This window comes from Chelonus insularis, unplaced genomic scaffold (genome assembly GCF_013357705.1).
Source record: "Chelonus insularis isolate UGA/USDA-ARS -01 unplaced genomic scaffold, ASM1335770v1 contig_3_pilon, whole genome shotgun sequence".
NCBI lineage: Eukaryota > Metazoa > Arthropoda > Insecta > Hymenoptera > Braconidae > Chelonus > Chelonus insularis.
The window spans coordinates 636,823-650,918 of record NW_023276556.1 but is presented as its reverse complement, the minus strand read 5'-3'; the positions used below and the strand labels follow the sequence as shown (position 1 = coordinate 650,918).

General features: G+C 28.8%; 4 protein-coding genes across 5 annotated transcripts in view; 1 reads left to right on the top strand and 3 right to left on the bottom strand.

Moving 5' to 3' along the window:
• The window catches only part of LOC118068325 (Matrix metalloproteinase 2), a 123,059-nt gene extending 120,287 nt beyond the window's left edge, over positions 1–2,772 (top strand). For both annotated transcript variants that reach the window (XM_035085627.1, XM_035085628.1), the window contains 4 exons: positions 979–1,415; positions 1,535–1,833; positions 1,971–2,074; positions 2,233–2,772. In XM_035085627.1, coding sequence (XP_034941518.1) covers positions 979–1,415; positions 1,535–1,833; positions 1,971–2,074; positions 2,233–2,480 — 1,088 coding nt within the window. In that variant the 3' untranslated portion in view covers positions 2,481–2,772. The remainder of the gene's footprint in view (positions 1–978; positions 1,416–1,534; positions 1,834–1,970; positions 2,075–2,232) is intronic.
• Positions 2,773–4,231: 1,459 nt separating this feature from the next.
• On the bottom strand, positions 4,232–6,532 carry Ppcdc (phosphopantothenoylcysteine decarboxylase). Its single transcript, XM_035085629.1, has 2 exons — positions 5,155–6,532; positions 4,232–4,995 (listed from the first exon to the last, which is right to left on the bottom strand). The coding sequence occupies exons 1-2, from the start codon at positions 5,572–5,574 to the stop codon at positions 4,825–4,827; spliced, it is 591 nt and encodes a 196-aa protein (XP_034941520.1). The 5' UTR covers positions 5,575–6,532; the 3' UTR covers positions 4,232–4,824.
• Positions 6,533–6,550: 18 nt separating this feature from the next.
• LOC118068324 (cytochrome c oxidase assembly protein COX19) lies at positions 6,551–7,159 on the bottom strand. Its single transcript, XM_035085626.1, has one exon. The coding sequence runs from the start codon at positions 6,926–6,928 to the stop codon at positions 6,668–6,670; it is 261 nt and encodes an 86-aa protein (XP_034941517.1). The 5' UTR covers positions 6,929–7,159; the 3' UTR covers positions 6,551–6,667.
• A 2,454-nt stretch (positions 7,160–9,613) lies between these two features.
• Rbfox1 (RNA-binding Fox protein 1) overlaps positions 9,614–14,096 on the bottom strand; it is a 57,873-nt gene continuing 53,390 nt past the window's right edge. The window contains exons 10-12 of the mRNA XM_035085625.1: positions 12,694–12,860; positions 12,091–12,154; positions 9,614–11,890 (exon numbers count right to left, since the gene is read on the bottom strand). Coding sequence (XP_034941516.1) covers positions 11,846–11,890; positions 12,091–12,154; positions 12,694–12,860 — 276 coding nt within the window. The 3' untranslated portion in view covers positions 9,614–11,845. The remainder of the gene's footprint in view (positions 11,891–12,090; positions 12,155–12,693; positions 12,861–14,096) is intronic.

The following is a 14,096-nucleotide window of genomic DNA, read 5'->3' as shown; positions in this document are numbered from 1 at the left end:
ATGATTGTTGAGCATCGTAAATTAGTACAAGGAAGTGTGGAAGACGTCTTCGGTTAGGGTGAAAGACTCATTTACCTTGCGGGCTTGTAGCATCTTCCTCGGTTGAATCACCGGGATTAAATCGTCGAGAACGGAAGTTAGTTGGAAGAGAAAACGAAATAGCAAGGAAGAAGTATGAGTAGACAGAGAGAATGAGGTCGCAAGGATAATGGGATTCCCTTGGGAAAACTGTTGGCTCGAAAGAGTAGCAAAATCAGAAAAATGTAGACTGAACTCTTGAGAGATAGAATGAAATAATCATGAAAGATGTGGATTCTACAACCTCACACCTTTCTTGGCTATTCTTTTGATTGCTTGCATCTCAAGACTTGCTAAAAAGGTCTGATAAGTTCAGCAAGTTATTCGATAAATTAAGTTGTACATCAGTTACCACCAAGCTTACATTTTGTGACGAATCTTTATTGAATTTAACGTGTTTATAAATTGAAAAATTGGTTCAAATGATAAAAGAAGACTTGATTATTTTTGTTCTATAAAAATAATTTCTTATACTTAGAGAAAAGTTTTCTTCATCAATTTTTTTCTCCAATTAATTGAATATTCTGGCAAATGTGCTTTTTAAGTAAATGAATGTTTTAATCAAGTTATAGCATTAAAAGTAGGAAATTTTTTTTTTAACTTTTTGTATTATTATTAATGCAAATAAACTTCAAGAATAATCTCATTCACCTAGAAATCTGTTTGTTTTCTCAATTGATTATCGGTGAAAGGCAAAATAAGGATATACTTCATTGAATATCATTTTAGTAATTTCTCAAACATCTCTAAGAAGTTTATTTTCATTTAGACTTTCAATTTGGCAGTAGAAAATATCTCATAAAATCTCATTTAAACTATTTGAACCAATCAACTTTAATTTTAGTTAATAGAAATTACTAGGTGGCCATAATAGAAATATTAATTTGATCTTTATTGCAGGTGCACCTGAAGAAAAATTATGGGGAAATTTACCAGGTGGTTTGTCTCCATTTCCACCAATTTATACAAGACCTACAACTACTACCACAACTACTACGACATCGAGACCACGACCAACTAGAAAACCCTGGAGAACGCGACCGACAAGACCAAATACTTATCCAGATGAGCGAGAACGACAAGGATACAGACCTCAGGGCCATTATCCCTACAAGCCAGATTACAGAACTGAAATGCCTGAGAGACCTGTTTGGCCAGAACGACCAAGGAAGCCCCATCGCCATCATCCAACTACCACTACAACAATTATTCCACCAACTCAGAGACCGAGATATCGGTGGACCCCAAGACCTAAGGACAATGCTCCTGATAAGTGTGACACGACCTATGATGCCATTAGTATCATCAGAAGAGAAGTGTTTATTTTTAAGGGCCGAGTAAGTTCCACGAATAATTTACTTATTGAATAAATCATTCATACATAAATATTCAAATTATTTCTCGTGTTAAAAGACAATAATTCTTATTTTAATAAATATTTTATGATGAATTCTAGTATCTTTGGAGGATAGGAGATAATGGTCTATATGAAGGGTATCCTGCCGAAATAACACGACTTTTCAATCTTCCGGAAGATATTGATCACGTTGATGCTGTGTACGAGCGACTAGACAAGAAGATCGTATTCTTCATAGGGAAGAATTACTATGTGTTCAATGCACATAAGCTGGAACCTGGCTATCCAAAGGAACTGAGAACCTTGGGATTACCAGCTAGTCTTGAGAAGATTGATGGAGCTATGGTCTGGGGTCATAATAGCAAAACTTACTTTTTCAGTGGTACCATGTACTGGAGGTTAATTTCTTTTTTTAATTATTATTATTTTTGTACCTACTTTAATTAAAATATAACATAAAATGAACTTCCTAAAGTGAATAATTTCCTTCGTTTAAGAGGGAAAATGGCATTAAAGTGTAAAATTGCTTTTTCAGGTTTGACGAGATGGTTAATTTTGTGGAATTGGATTACCCCAGAGACATGAGCATGTTTGCAGGAGTTGGATATAATATAGATGCAGTTTTTCAATGGAAAAATGGTAATTCAATAGGTCACTAGCACATCTATTACTCTATAAAAGAAGTAACGAAAAAATACATTCTTATCAAATCGTAAAACAGAGTCAAAAATTTATTGAAGTTCTTCTTTAATAGAGTTATTATTATAAAATGAATTTCAATTATTTTATTTTTTTAGGCAAAACATATTTTTTCAAAGGAAAAGGATTTTGGGAGTTTGACGATCTTAGAATGAGGGTAGCACACGAAAAACCAAGACCTTCTGCTCAATTTTGGATGAATTGCCCACCTGAAATAGAGACTAATGATGTAGATTTACCGTCGAAACGAGCGAAAATTGTCGAAAGTGCTGCTAGCATGCCAATAGTTCCGTCACCTCTTGTAATTTCTCTGCTTGTTGCTTTACTAGCAGTGAGAATTACTTAGATCATTAAGCTACAGGATTATGTCCGTAAATTGAAAAGACAATCAACGATTCTATTCGTTGAAAAAGATAAATGCAAAGGATTTTCTCCTCTTTTGTGCCTTGTTTCAACATAATAGAAATGCAGTAGAACACTAAAAAAATTTTTAATTGAAACCATTTATTCATTCAAAGTCTTGTCACTGCCAAAGTGCAATTTAAAATGTAAAACAGATGAAAGTAAATTTAAAACGAGTTATTGAAAAAATGTTTATAAAAACAGATTGAATAATGTTTTTTAATAGGAATATAGGAAATGAACAATGATTTTTATAGAGATTTTTAAAATATTTCGTAAGCTTAGAAATAAATTTTATAAAAAAATGTATAAAAAAATATTAAAATATTCCATCACTATATAAACAAAGTAGATTTTGTTAGCTAATTTTGGAAAAAACCAATGAAGTTTATACTAGAATAACTTCAAATATTTTTCTAATAAATTATTTGGCTTTTTTAAATCTTAATAGCTAATTAAGATCCATAGCGGTTTGAATATTAAATTAAATACTCAAAATCAATTAATGACTTTGTTTACTGTTAGATAGGAAAGAGTTTCTTTTAATTATACATTTTAAACAATAAAATTACTTATTATATTTTGTATGTACGTTAATGTATTTAACAAAAATATTTAATTTATATTTGTACACGTTATAATAACTTCCGTCCCATGATTGCTATAGAGCAAAGAAAGCCTAAAAAATAACGGTCAAGATATATTAATTTCATAGCACATACTTGTGCATCAGTTTTATAAACTGTGATATGTAAATGTAATAAAAAAACGAATGTAAAAATAGCATGGGAAATGGAAGTAATCCCTCAATTTACAATTAATATTAATTAAAACAAAAATATAATAACATTAGTTATTAACACTTTAATTAATATTAATAATAATAATAATAATAATAATAATAATAATTTAATACTTAAAAATGATATTTATGTATACACGATAAATATACACTAAACAAGTCATAAGTTATATTGTAAGAATGATAAAAAATTCAGAAATTTGTAGATCAATTTTTTATACTCATCAATGTAAAGTTCATCTTCGAAAACAATCAGTAATGTTTATATATGGAACAGTGATTTATTTTTTGTGAGCTGTGAACAATCAAATAATGTGTTTGATTGCTTCCAAAATTTCGTAATATCGGACGAAATTGTCGCAGAATAAATATGTGCAACTCTTAGACTAACTAATAAATAAATGAGTAAAAGAAATACACGAATTCAAATAAATGTATAGAAAACTATCTTTAAAGATTCTCCTTGTAATAAAAATTCGAATAAAAAAAAGTCGAATGTGTTAGCAATTCAATAATTTCCTCATCCTTTTTCGTAATTCTTTAATGTTCTTTTTAATTTTCTGTTTTCAACATGATAAACAATCATTTGAAAAAAAATTATTTTATTTATCTTTTCTATTCTCTTTATTGTTCTTTAAACAAGAAAAGTTTGATTCTATAAATTATTCAGCTGTTACTATATATTGTCTCTATTATAATTATTACTATTTTTACATATATTAAATATTATTCTGATTATGTTTAGATTTGTTGAGTCAATGCTGCACAATAGTTTCAGCATAAGATTTTGAATGAACTCTCATAATCTTTTGGTTAATTATTAATTAATTAATTTTATAAATCGATGACGCTTTGGTTGTTTCAAATTGTAAAAGCACAAAAAAACATTAACGTAGTAATAGTATTTTTTATTGATTTCTTCTTTTTAAATAATTATGTTTATTCAATATTTAGTTTGATAACTACAAATAAATAATGCAACAAATAGTATAACATAATCCTATAATTCACATAGTTATTATTTACTTGGCCATTCTACTGTTGAAGCACCATCTGCAAAATAAATGTTAAAAGAGTGCCAAATTATTCAAATTTCAACAGAATATACGAATTTGGAAACTGCTTTTTTTGACCATTTGTAATGAATTCATATTTTACAGTAATATATTTCAGTGTACAAATTGATGTGTTTTGATAAAATGAGCCATTAAATGGCTCAACGATTTTATTTTAAGCTTTTTATATTATTTTGTGGTAATATTTATAAAACATATTTTTTTTTTGATACTATAATTAAATTCATAAATAAGTTTATAAAAATATTGAAATTATTCCAAAGTATCTATACAATTAATTAAGAAAAAAATTAGAAAAAATCGTCGATTTATTCGCTGTAACGTACATATATTGACAATTGATATTTTCATTTTTTTAATCGATTAATTTTTTTTTTTTATACATGATAATAATTTATATTTAATTTTTTTTAATAAAACCTATCTGGTGGTGAATAAGGATCCCAAGGATTTAGGGATCTGAGCGTTGCTTGAACAATCGTATCAACTTCTGCCATCGCACCAATCCCTGTATCTCCACACATTAAAGTCTTAGAAATGCAATTTACTTCCTTATATCCCCATGATTTCAGTAGAGCAACCTAGAATGACAGACAAATAACAATTTAATCTTTTTCTGACTGCAAAAGAACAAATATTGAGAATAACAAGAAATGTAAATAGATACTTTAATTAGTGATTTGATTTTGATTACCATAGAAACTTTAGTTAGTTTTGAGTAGATAGACAAATTAATTTACCTGTGGTGCAGTTACTGGATGCTCCCACATTTTAGTATTCATAGCAGGACAAAATAATAGAGGCTTCGAAGGATCCCAAGCTCTGGCAACACACGTCAATATGTTGTCACAAATGCCAGAAGCAAGTTTGCCTAAGGTATTGGCATCCAGTGGAGCTATCAGGAATAAATCCGCCCATTTAACAAGATCAATGTGCAGCACAGGATCTCCACGATCTTGCCAAGCAGCCCATTCAACTGTATCTGAAAGGATCTGAGTACCTGGAGGCAACTCTGACTCTTTGATGAAATGCTTAGCCCTTTCTGTTACGACCACTCGAAAATCCACATTATGATCCCATAATTTTTGACAAATCAAAGGTAATTTTATTGTTGCAACACTTCCAGTACAACCAATAAGAACTTTCTTTTTCGAAGCCATTATTTTTCTGCAGAAATAAGCGCACTTTCTTTAAGCAATCTCTGTTCAGTGTTTCAATAAAAAATTCATATTCCACTTTGTATACTCCTTAAGCGTATTGATCTTTTCAATAAGTGTTGTTTGTACAGTTATATATTAATGATAATTATTAAAAACTATTAAGATAATATGTTCTTAATTCTCTGATTAATTAATAATTCAACACAAGTTGTTATGGTTGATGGCAGTTGCAGAAAGGCAAAAATTATTAGCGATATGCAAAGTGGTTTCATTCAAAAATATTTTATAAAAAAATTATGTAACTTGCCGTTAACAAAATGCAATATTTATTGTTATTGACACTGAAGTCATCAGAAACCAGTGGACTATAATAATAATGCCTTCGTTTAACAATTTATTTGACACAAGATATCAATAAAAAGCTATAGTTATTTATGTTTTTTTCTATTTTTATCAATAATTTATTGATTTATTCTGTTTGTAATATTTATTTGTTTTTTATTTTCATATAGTTTTATCTTTTTTTATTCACACTTCTGTATATTCTAAATTTGTTTCACTATGAACAATCTTCTACCCATCAAGGCTAATAAATATATATTTTTATCATGTAAATCTAGTTGTTTATCTGTTTAGAATAGATATTTATTCGTCAATTTCTACTGTAAGACTAATTTACTAAATTTGCACTACGGTCATTGGACGCTTTTATGTATTTGCTACTAATTTTAGCTTTATTGACGAGTTTCGTGATAGCAATTTTGATAAAATTTAATCAATCCTCTTATATTAATCGATTATTAGGTTAGTTTTTCTTTAAAGCTTTCACAGCTCAATGATTTATTATTGTTCACTCATTAAACTTTATTTTCTGTAATTGTGTTTACAATATTTGTATTCAATTGATATTTAATCGTTTGATTAATTGATTATTCTTGCGGATTTTTCTTTGAAGCTTCTAAAAGTTTATTTGTATCTAGTATTATTATTATTATCTTTTGAGTGTAATACCTTTGACTTTAAATATATATATATATATATATATATGTATTTATATTAAATGTGTTGATATATATTTATATTGAATAAATTGTTACGTTGTTGATGAATCGTTATCTTGTTTAAATCCTAGCTTTGACCATTCTTCACGAGCCATAAGATGGTTATCCATCCGACATCCGAGATACTCTTTGGCAGCATCTCTACAAAGTGTATTGCTGTTTCTATTTTCACTAATACAATTCATGTAATTGATCATCAAACTCTTGCAAACACCTTCATGATCTAGAGGAAAACTGCCTTTTTCTGGTGGAACAGGAATAAATCTTTTTTGTCCGTATGTATAAGAAGACATTACCAGATAGAAACGTGACCATAAAAGCGATGTATTTAATAATGAAATATAAAAATTAGAGTATCTTTTATGTTTATGATCACCACTGGTTTATTATTTATTCATATAATATCGAACCTTGATGAAAAATAAACAAAATAGTGGTTGATATCACTTACTCAACTTCACTAAAGTCTCCATTATCAAAAACTGATTGCGCATGTGTGACCCACTAACCTACACCAATAGCATCACGCGTAGTATATATGTATAAATGATTTAGTATTTTTGCAATAAATAGATGCGACATATACTAATGCAATGAATGAATGTTAGCGACATCTGTAATTCCGCGAAGTTTAAATGTGGAACTCATTGATAGGAATTTTGCTTAACAATCTATCATTATGAAAAAAATTTTGGAGTAGTTTATCGAGTAGAAAAATTGTAAGTGTCGAGTAGTTAAGGTTAAATAATAATAATGTTTAAAGATCTTTTAAATGAATTGAAAAAGCCATAAACATTATTTGAAAAATATTTAATAATAAACATTGATAATATACAGGGAAAATACACCATAAGAAGTCACTATGGGAATAATAAGAACCTAATAGCTGGTCCAGACTTACAAAATTCTTTAAATTAGACAATGATAAAGGTGCTATTCATCAACACCTTGTAATTCTATCGCTATTCCTTTTGTTGTTAAATTAAATCTCAAGTTATATTAACTTTTTTTTTTTTTGTATATTTTCCTTTTTTTCCTTATTGATTATTCTTTCGTTTATCCAACATATGCGTAAAAATAATTTACGCTATTTTATTTTATTTTTTTTTTTTTTTTGTTATCCATTGCGTTCACTTTCTCTCAATATAATTTACACTGCGAGAAGCAAATAAGTGGCATAGAAATATACTATGTCAATTTTGCCATACACGCACTCGCAAATAGTATAAAGTATACATAAACGCTCTAATGTCATGGAATATTTCTCTCCTTCTATTTTGTATTTATTTTATTTATTAATTTTTTTTTCTGTACCTCCAAATATCATTCTCAAACATAGAACCCATATCTGGTCCTACCAATTAAGTGCATAGAAATCATTTAGAGAAAATTACAAAACTTTACCATGATTTTTTCATTGGCTACTGGCAATTGTGCGAAACGAGATGAATTTTTTAATCTTATGTACATAGGTGTTTTGAAACAAATCAACTTCTTATAATGAATTATAAAACAGACATTAATTCGCATTCTCAAATTACAACATGAATTAAACATTCAGTTAATAAATATCTTACGATAGTTATCTTATTTAATGAGCTTCTAGTTGCCAGTAACCTTTGTTTAATGCAATTAAATTACCAATTATTACAATGATACGTGAATAAATTTCTGGGCAATGCCCTGACTCGTACACTAGGATATGTTGTTGTTAAAAGATGTGTCATATTAGTTTCCATCTACACGTTTTATTTGTTTTTCTTTTTCATTAAAAGTTCATTGTAATTAAATAGCAGTTATCAGTGTGTATCATTGAAGATATTTTACGCAATTAGAGTATAATGAAAATATCTTTAAACGAGTCTTTATCGACGATTTCGTCAAATTATCATTGAAAAAAATTATTTGAATTATTTTTCATAATCTAATGAGATAAAAAATGAGAAGATTCAGAAGATAGGCCTATTTTTGGGATATTGTAATCTACTTAAAACATACGAAATATTATCAGAATATTTATTACAAAAAGTGATTGTGCATATGACAGAAAAAAGAAATTAACGGATGTTATCCATTATACTTATTATTAATTAAATTAAATTATAATTAATAATTAATATTTAATTAATAATAATCATGATTATTCATTACAATCAATGAAAAAAGGAGTCTCCAAATAAATTTGAGCTTGACTTATCTCTAAATTCTAATTATTTTTATAGCCTACCGACAGAGGTAATAATAATGAGTATGAATTGTAATTACAGTATACAATTTACAGGATTTCAGTTTGTTTACGGATTTACAAGTTGGTTTGGTACTTAACTATTGTTGAATTTGAAATAGCAAAATGTAGTAAGCGTTTGATTCAGTGGATAAACACTCAAATTTCATATGTGAGAATTAAACATAAGACTATAAAGATATTGAAATGATTAACGAATTGTTCGCTTGTGACGATCATTGTCGATAAAGAGAAGAGAGCTCGCTCAAAACATTGAACAGAATTTGTGTGTTGCTGTTAAAATACATACGTCATTTATGACTGAATTATTAATATTATTATTATTTTATTTTATTATAATCTCTAGATTGTTTTTTAAATTAATCTACGTATTTTTATTTATTAAATTACTATAATTAGTATAAGAAGTGAGTATGTTTGCAAATGTAATTTCTACTTAATTATCAACTCTTTCTTTTTCTCAGTGATTTGTGCTTGATACTATTTGTCATATTATTTACACAATCGGCAATTTATTTCAATCACCAAATTTGTAATTTCACTTCTTTTTATTATTTATTTCGCTCCACTGCTGATTTAGATCCATTGAAAAGTTATTTTTCTATATCATGTACTTTACTTTATTTCTTTTTATTTATTTTTCATTAATTTTAATTTATATTTATAATCATCTATTCTATTCTAGCCTAGCAAGATTATATTAAAACATAACGACAGTATTTTTGTTGTAGTATTAACGTATTCCTAACATCTTTGTCATATTTGGCTATTTCACACGACTCTTTTTTTGTATTTTTTAGTAATCACCCAAATTTTTATCTTTCCGCTCTTTCTCTCGTTTTCTATTACACACTTACACACATTTTTTCATTCACATATACAATAAAGCCCGCAAAAAGTCTCACGTGCTCTCACTTATATGATAAATCTTCGCTTAAACTAATTTTTTAACAGGAAATATCACTCGCTCAACTTTAATGTGTGCGTACCAATTTCCATTTAATCTCTCTACTCATATGAAGTTTGCTCGTTTTATCCACGAGCCCCTTAAAATGAATTATACGGATGCAGAGCGTATTAAAAGCTCTGTCTAACCAACAGAGTCTACGAGATGACTCGTGGAAAATATTTATTACATTTTCAACTGAAACGTTAATTAGATCAAATATATGTATTTCCCGAATTTTACTGATATTTCAATGATTTTATGGTTGACTCAGAATTGACTGAGATTCCATGCAAAAATTTATCAAATAATTAATAATTAACTTAACAGTTAATTTACAATTATATTTTAATTCGTTAATAACTACATACTAAATATAAAAAAAAAACAAAAATAGAAAACATGTCATGTAGGCTTTGATTAACTAAATAAATAAGTTACGGTAGGTTTGTTGCTTTTAATATGTATCCACATTACTGATAATTATGTGTTAAATTTTTTTACAGGAAAAATTCCATCCAGACCGTACACACCATCAAAGTGACCTTCTGGTCCATGAATGTAATAATAATTTAATGAACGTAGGAAAAAATATCTTAAAAATAAAGAACAATAATTAAAAAAAACATTTGATTGTTTTCGGTAGAGAGTATAACTGTGACTAGACCCTGTTCTTTTTTTATATTTACCAGAATCCGGTATATACGGTCTAGTTTAGTATTTTTTTATTCGTTTTTCATCATTTTAAAAACGTATTTTTTATTTTATAACGTTTTCCTGCTGCAGTTTATTCTAAAACGCTCTATTGTACCTAGACGTTTGGTTTGTAAATGACCTACACACATATTTGGCATAGAAATCTACCAACTTACGTACTTATCTTAATGGTAAACTAGCTACCTAAAAATTTTTCATGATTTTACAATTATTTTGTTGTTCTGTCTTATTATAATTCATTCCTTTTTCTTAATTTCCTTTGTATCATTATTATTTTAATAATTATTATTTTATTTGTGTCAATCTCACTTTTGCAAGAAATAGGAGTAGTGTGCTGTGACATTTGGGGACACTGTGACACATTTTTGCGAGCACGACAGTACATTGATAAACAAAATAATTAGATTTTAAATCATTTATACATGTAAACGTTTAAAAGCGAATGCAGTCAATACTTGATATACAACTATATTACAATTTGGCGAATGATTTTATGTGATGAGTACTTTGTGAATTGGTTTTCATTTTAATGTGCATATATGGAGTGTTGTGCGAATTTACAGAATTCCTTGACATAATATCACTTCTCTATGATATTTTAGATTTTATTTCTGTTAGTTTTTTAAAGTTCTGTTAATTTTTCAACGTTTTTATTCGTAGATTAACTCTGATCAAATTTAATCTCCCGTTACTGTAATAGATCGAAATGCGGCCGCGAGCCGTTTTTTTTCTTCGGATGGATGACAACGTAAATTCGCAGTGTCACAGCCCCATCACCCCAACCGCGAACGACTGTCGCCCATGAAGCGAGCTGTCAATTTCAATTGCAACGATCCAGGAGGTCGCACCCAAGCGACAAATTTCCCAATAACAACGGTCCAGAATTCACGTTCCATCCTCTTCTTTCCTACTTGTTTCCAATGAATTCGTGGAAATTTACCACCTATCTATTCTATTTTTTATCTTGCTGTTCTATACATCCAACTATACGTTCTCGTTCGTGATCCTCTTCATCAATGTCGCTCGGAGGGTTAGTGCTGCCGTGAAACACGAACAGTCGTCCAGGAGATTCAGCTGAGATCATTGAGTACATACACGATTTATTAATGTGTTTTCTGTTTCTACTAAATTTTTTCTTGATTTATATATTTTTTTTGCTGCGAGAATATCATACAGACTCATGAAAATTGTTCAGGAACTCTGTTTCTTGGAGATGAATGAATTATTATTTCGTGTCTTCTGGTCGTGATCTGCTTGATATTAAGCGGTGCAAACCTCAATGGAAAGTCTTATTATCTTTCTTTAGTATGGTGTAAACCTGTTGTATCCACCTCTATATACTGTCGCCTGTTGAAAGAAAAAGTTTTGTTAAATTATGAAGTATTTTTTTCAGTTTAGAAATGTAGTAACAATTAATTGCAAAACAAAAAAATAAAGTAAAATAAAATATAAAACTCTATGTCACTGAAGTAAAACTCTTTAAAATTGATCAGTAAAAGTTCATAGATCCTATCTAAAATTGTACAGTAAAAGATTGATGTACTTACTCCGTAGTTTGTCATGGGTCCAATGCTATGTCCGAGATAAGGGTCAGCATACTCACGTCCGTACCTAGAAAGAATTAATCACATAAATAATCTCCTTCAAGTTTTATCCGTATATTTGGAAATAAAAGAGGAATTCTTATTTTCTTTATTACTAAAAATTATTATTTTCATTAACTGAAAAGCACTCCTCTGAGATTTATTTAAATTTTAATATTCTAAATAAGATATTCAGGTAAAGATGAAATCAATAAATAAAATAAAAATACTAAATACTCACTTTAATAATTTAATATTAAGAAAATAAAAGTTCCTTTGATGATTATACGAAATGGAAAAATAGTTGAAATAAAAGGAAATAAGTAGGATAAAAAGAAGTAGAATAAATACAAACATCGAATTTTATAATTTACTGTCAGGACATTCAGGAATATCTTCAAACTTGCGACTACGTAAAGCTCGACCACGTCTTATATTTTCTCTGCAAAGGATTCAAGGAAGTTTCAGAAGGGTTAAAACAAAAGGAGTAGTTACTATGGAATTAGCTTTATGAGTAGTTGTGGAAGATGTAGTATGACTTTCTTGAGGAATTTATAATAAACTCACCCCGCCACTGCGGCGTATCCAGCAACTGGTTGTGCGGCTGCTGCGGCTGCACCATAAGCTCGTGCAGCTACTGCTGTATATGTTGCTGCTGCTGCATAAGTGGCCTGTTGAGCTGTCGATAAGGGTGTCTTCAAGAGTGGAGATGCTGCTGCGGCCGCTGCTGCTGCCTGAAACAACCACAACCCGCCATGCAAGCTCAAGCAAGCTCAAATCAACTAATTTCGCGTTTTAGGGGTATTTAAAACAGGGTTTTGTACAAATTCAAAAGTTTGGAATGTCAATTTCAACGAAGGGAGAGTTTCTCTTCTCCCATTCGTGTATCAACAAGTATCAACTAAGAAATTCGGAACAAATTTTTTTCTGCATGTATTGCATGTTTTCATCAGCATTTTGCCTTGTACTCTCTACTTTCATCGTCATATATAGTGACTTAACATCTTGGAAAGTTGATGCATCCAAAATATTTTAAAACCAATTAATAATTTCAAACAAATGTTTTTCAATTCAACACATAAAACAAGGTAACATCAAATGTAACAATATTATTTCATTTTAAATTGAAATCAAGATTGGTTTAACTAAAATTGTCATCTACAGAGTGAATGTTTGTGATTTAAGTTCTAAATATATTTTTATTGTTTTAGAATCATAATAGCTAAAGTTGTTATTGAAAATATTGGTAACGAGTTTTGAAATAAATTTTTCTAAATTCTAGATTACTTTTTAAAAAAACTAATTCTAGTTATTAAACATTTTACTACTGAATATAATTATAGAATGATGCAAAAATATATCATGAATGAAAAGAGATTCGTTTGTAATAAATGATCTAGTAGTACAAACTATTTATAGTTAAAGGTACTACTTTTATCAAATATGTAAAATTATTAAAGGATTTAAATAGATCATAGAATAATTTAGTAACAAAGATATTTATTTTAATAGTAAAAAAATAATCTTTCCAAGATGATAACCATCCTAAACAGTGTATTTCTCATCATCAAAAACAGTGAAAGATGCCAGACGAATGTCAGAACCAAAGTGCTAAGTAACAACCAAAGTAAGTGGAGTATTAAAAATACGTATGAAATAATTCATGCGTCAACATATAAAGAGGATTCAAGGTATTCGTGCGAATCTCCCTTTCAATGTAAAATATGATGCAACTACTTGTATCCATTGGATAATAATTTTAATACCTAAATGTACGTATGAGAGCATGAATAAACCTTTATCCATTCAGTGGATTAGTTAACACTACTCTCTGTCTCTATTTCTCTCTCTTTCTCCTTTTCTCTCTCTCTCTCACAGTTGCTCTATTTCCTATTTTAAATTGAAAGACTAAGGATTTTAAGGGGATTTAAAACTTGTATGTGAAGACCAGGTTCACACGATTATCGGAA

What these genes read in the sequence shown, in the direction of transcription:
- Ppcdc (XM_035085629.1), bottom strand. Translation starts at nt 5,574, where the DNA reads ATGGCTTCGAAAAAGAAAGTTCTTATTGGTTGTACTGGAAGTGTTGCA. An exon ending in ATCCAGTAACTGCACCACAG is followed by an intron (nt 4,996 to 5,154) that starts GTAAATTAATTT and finishes CTGTCATTCTAG; the next exon opens with GTTGCTCTACTGAAATCATG.
- LOC118068324 (XM_035085626.1), bottom strand. Translation starts at nt 6,928, where the DNA reads ATGTCTTCTTATACATACGGACAAAAAAGATTTATTCCTGTTCCACCA.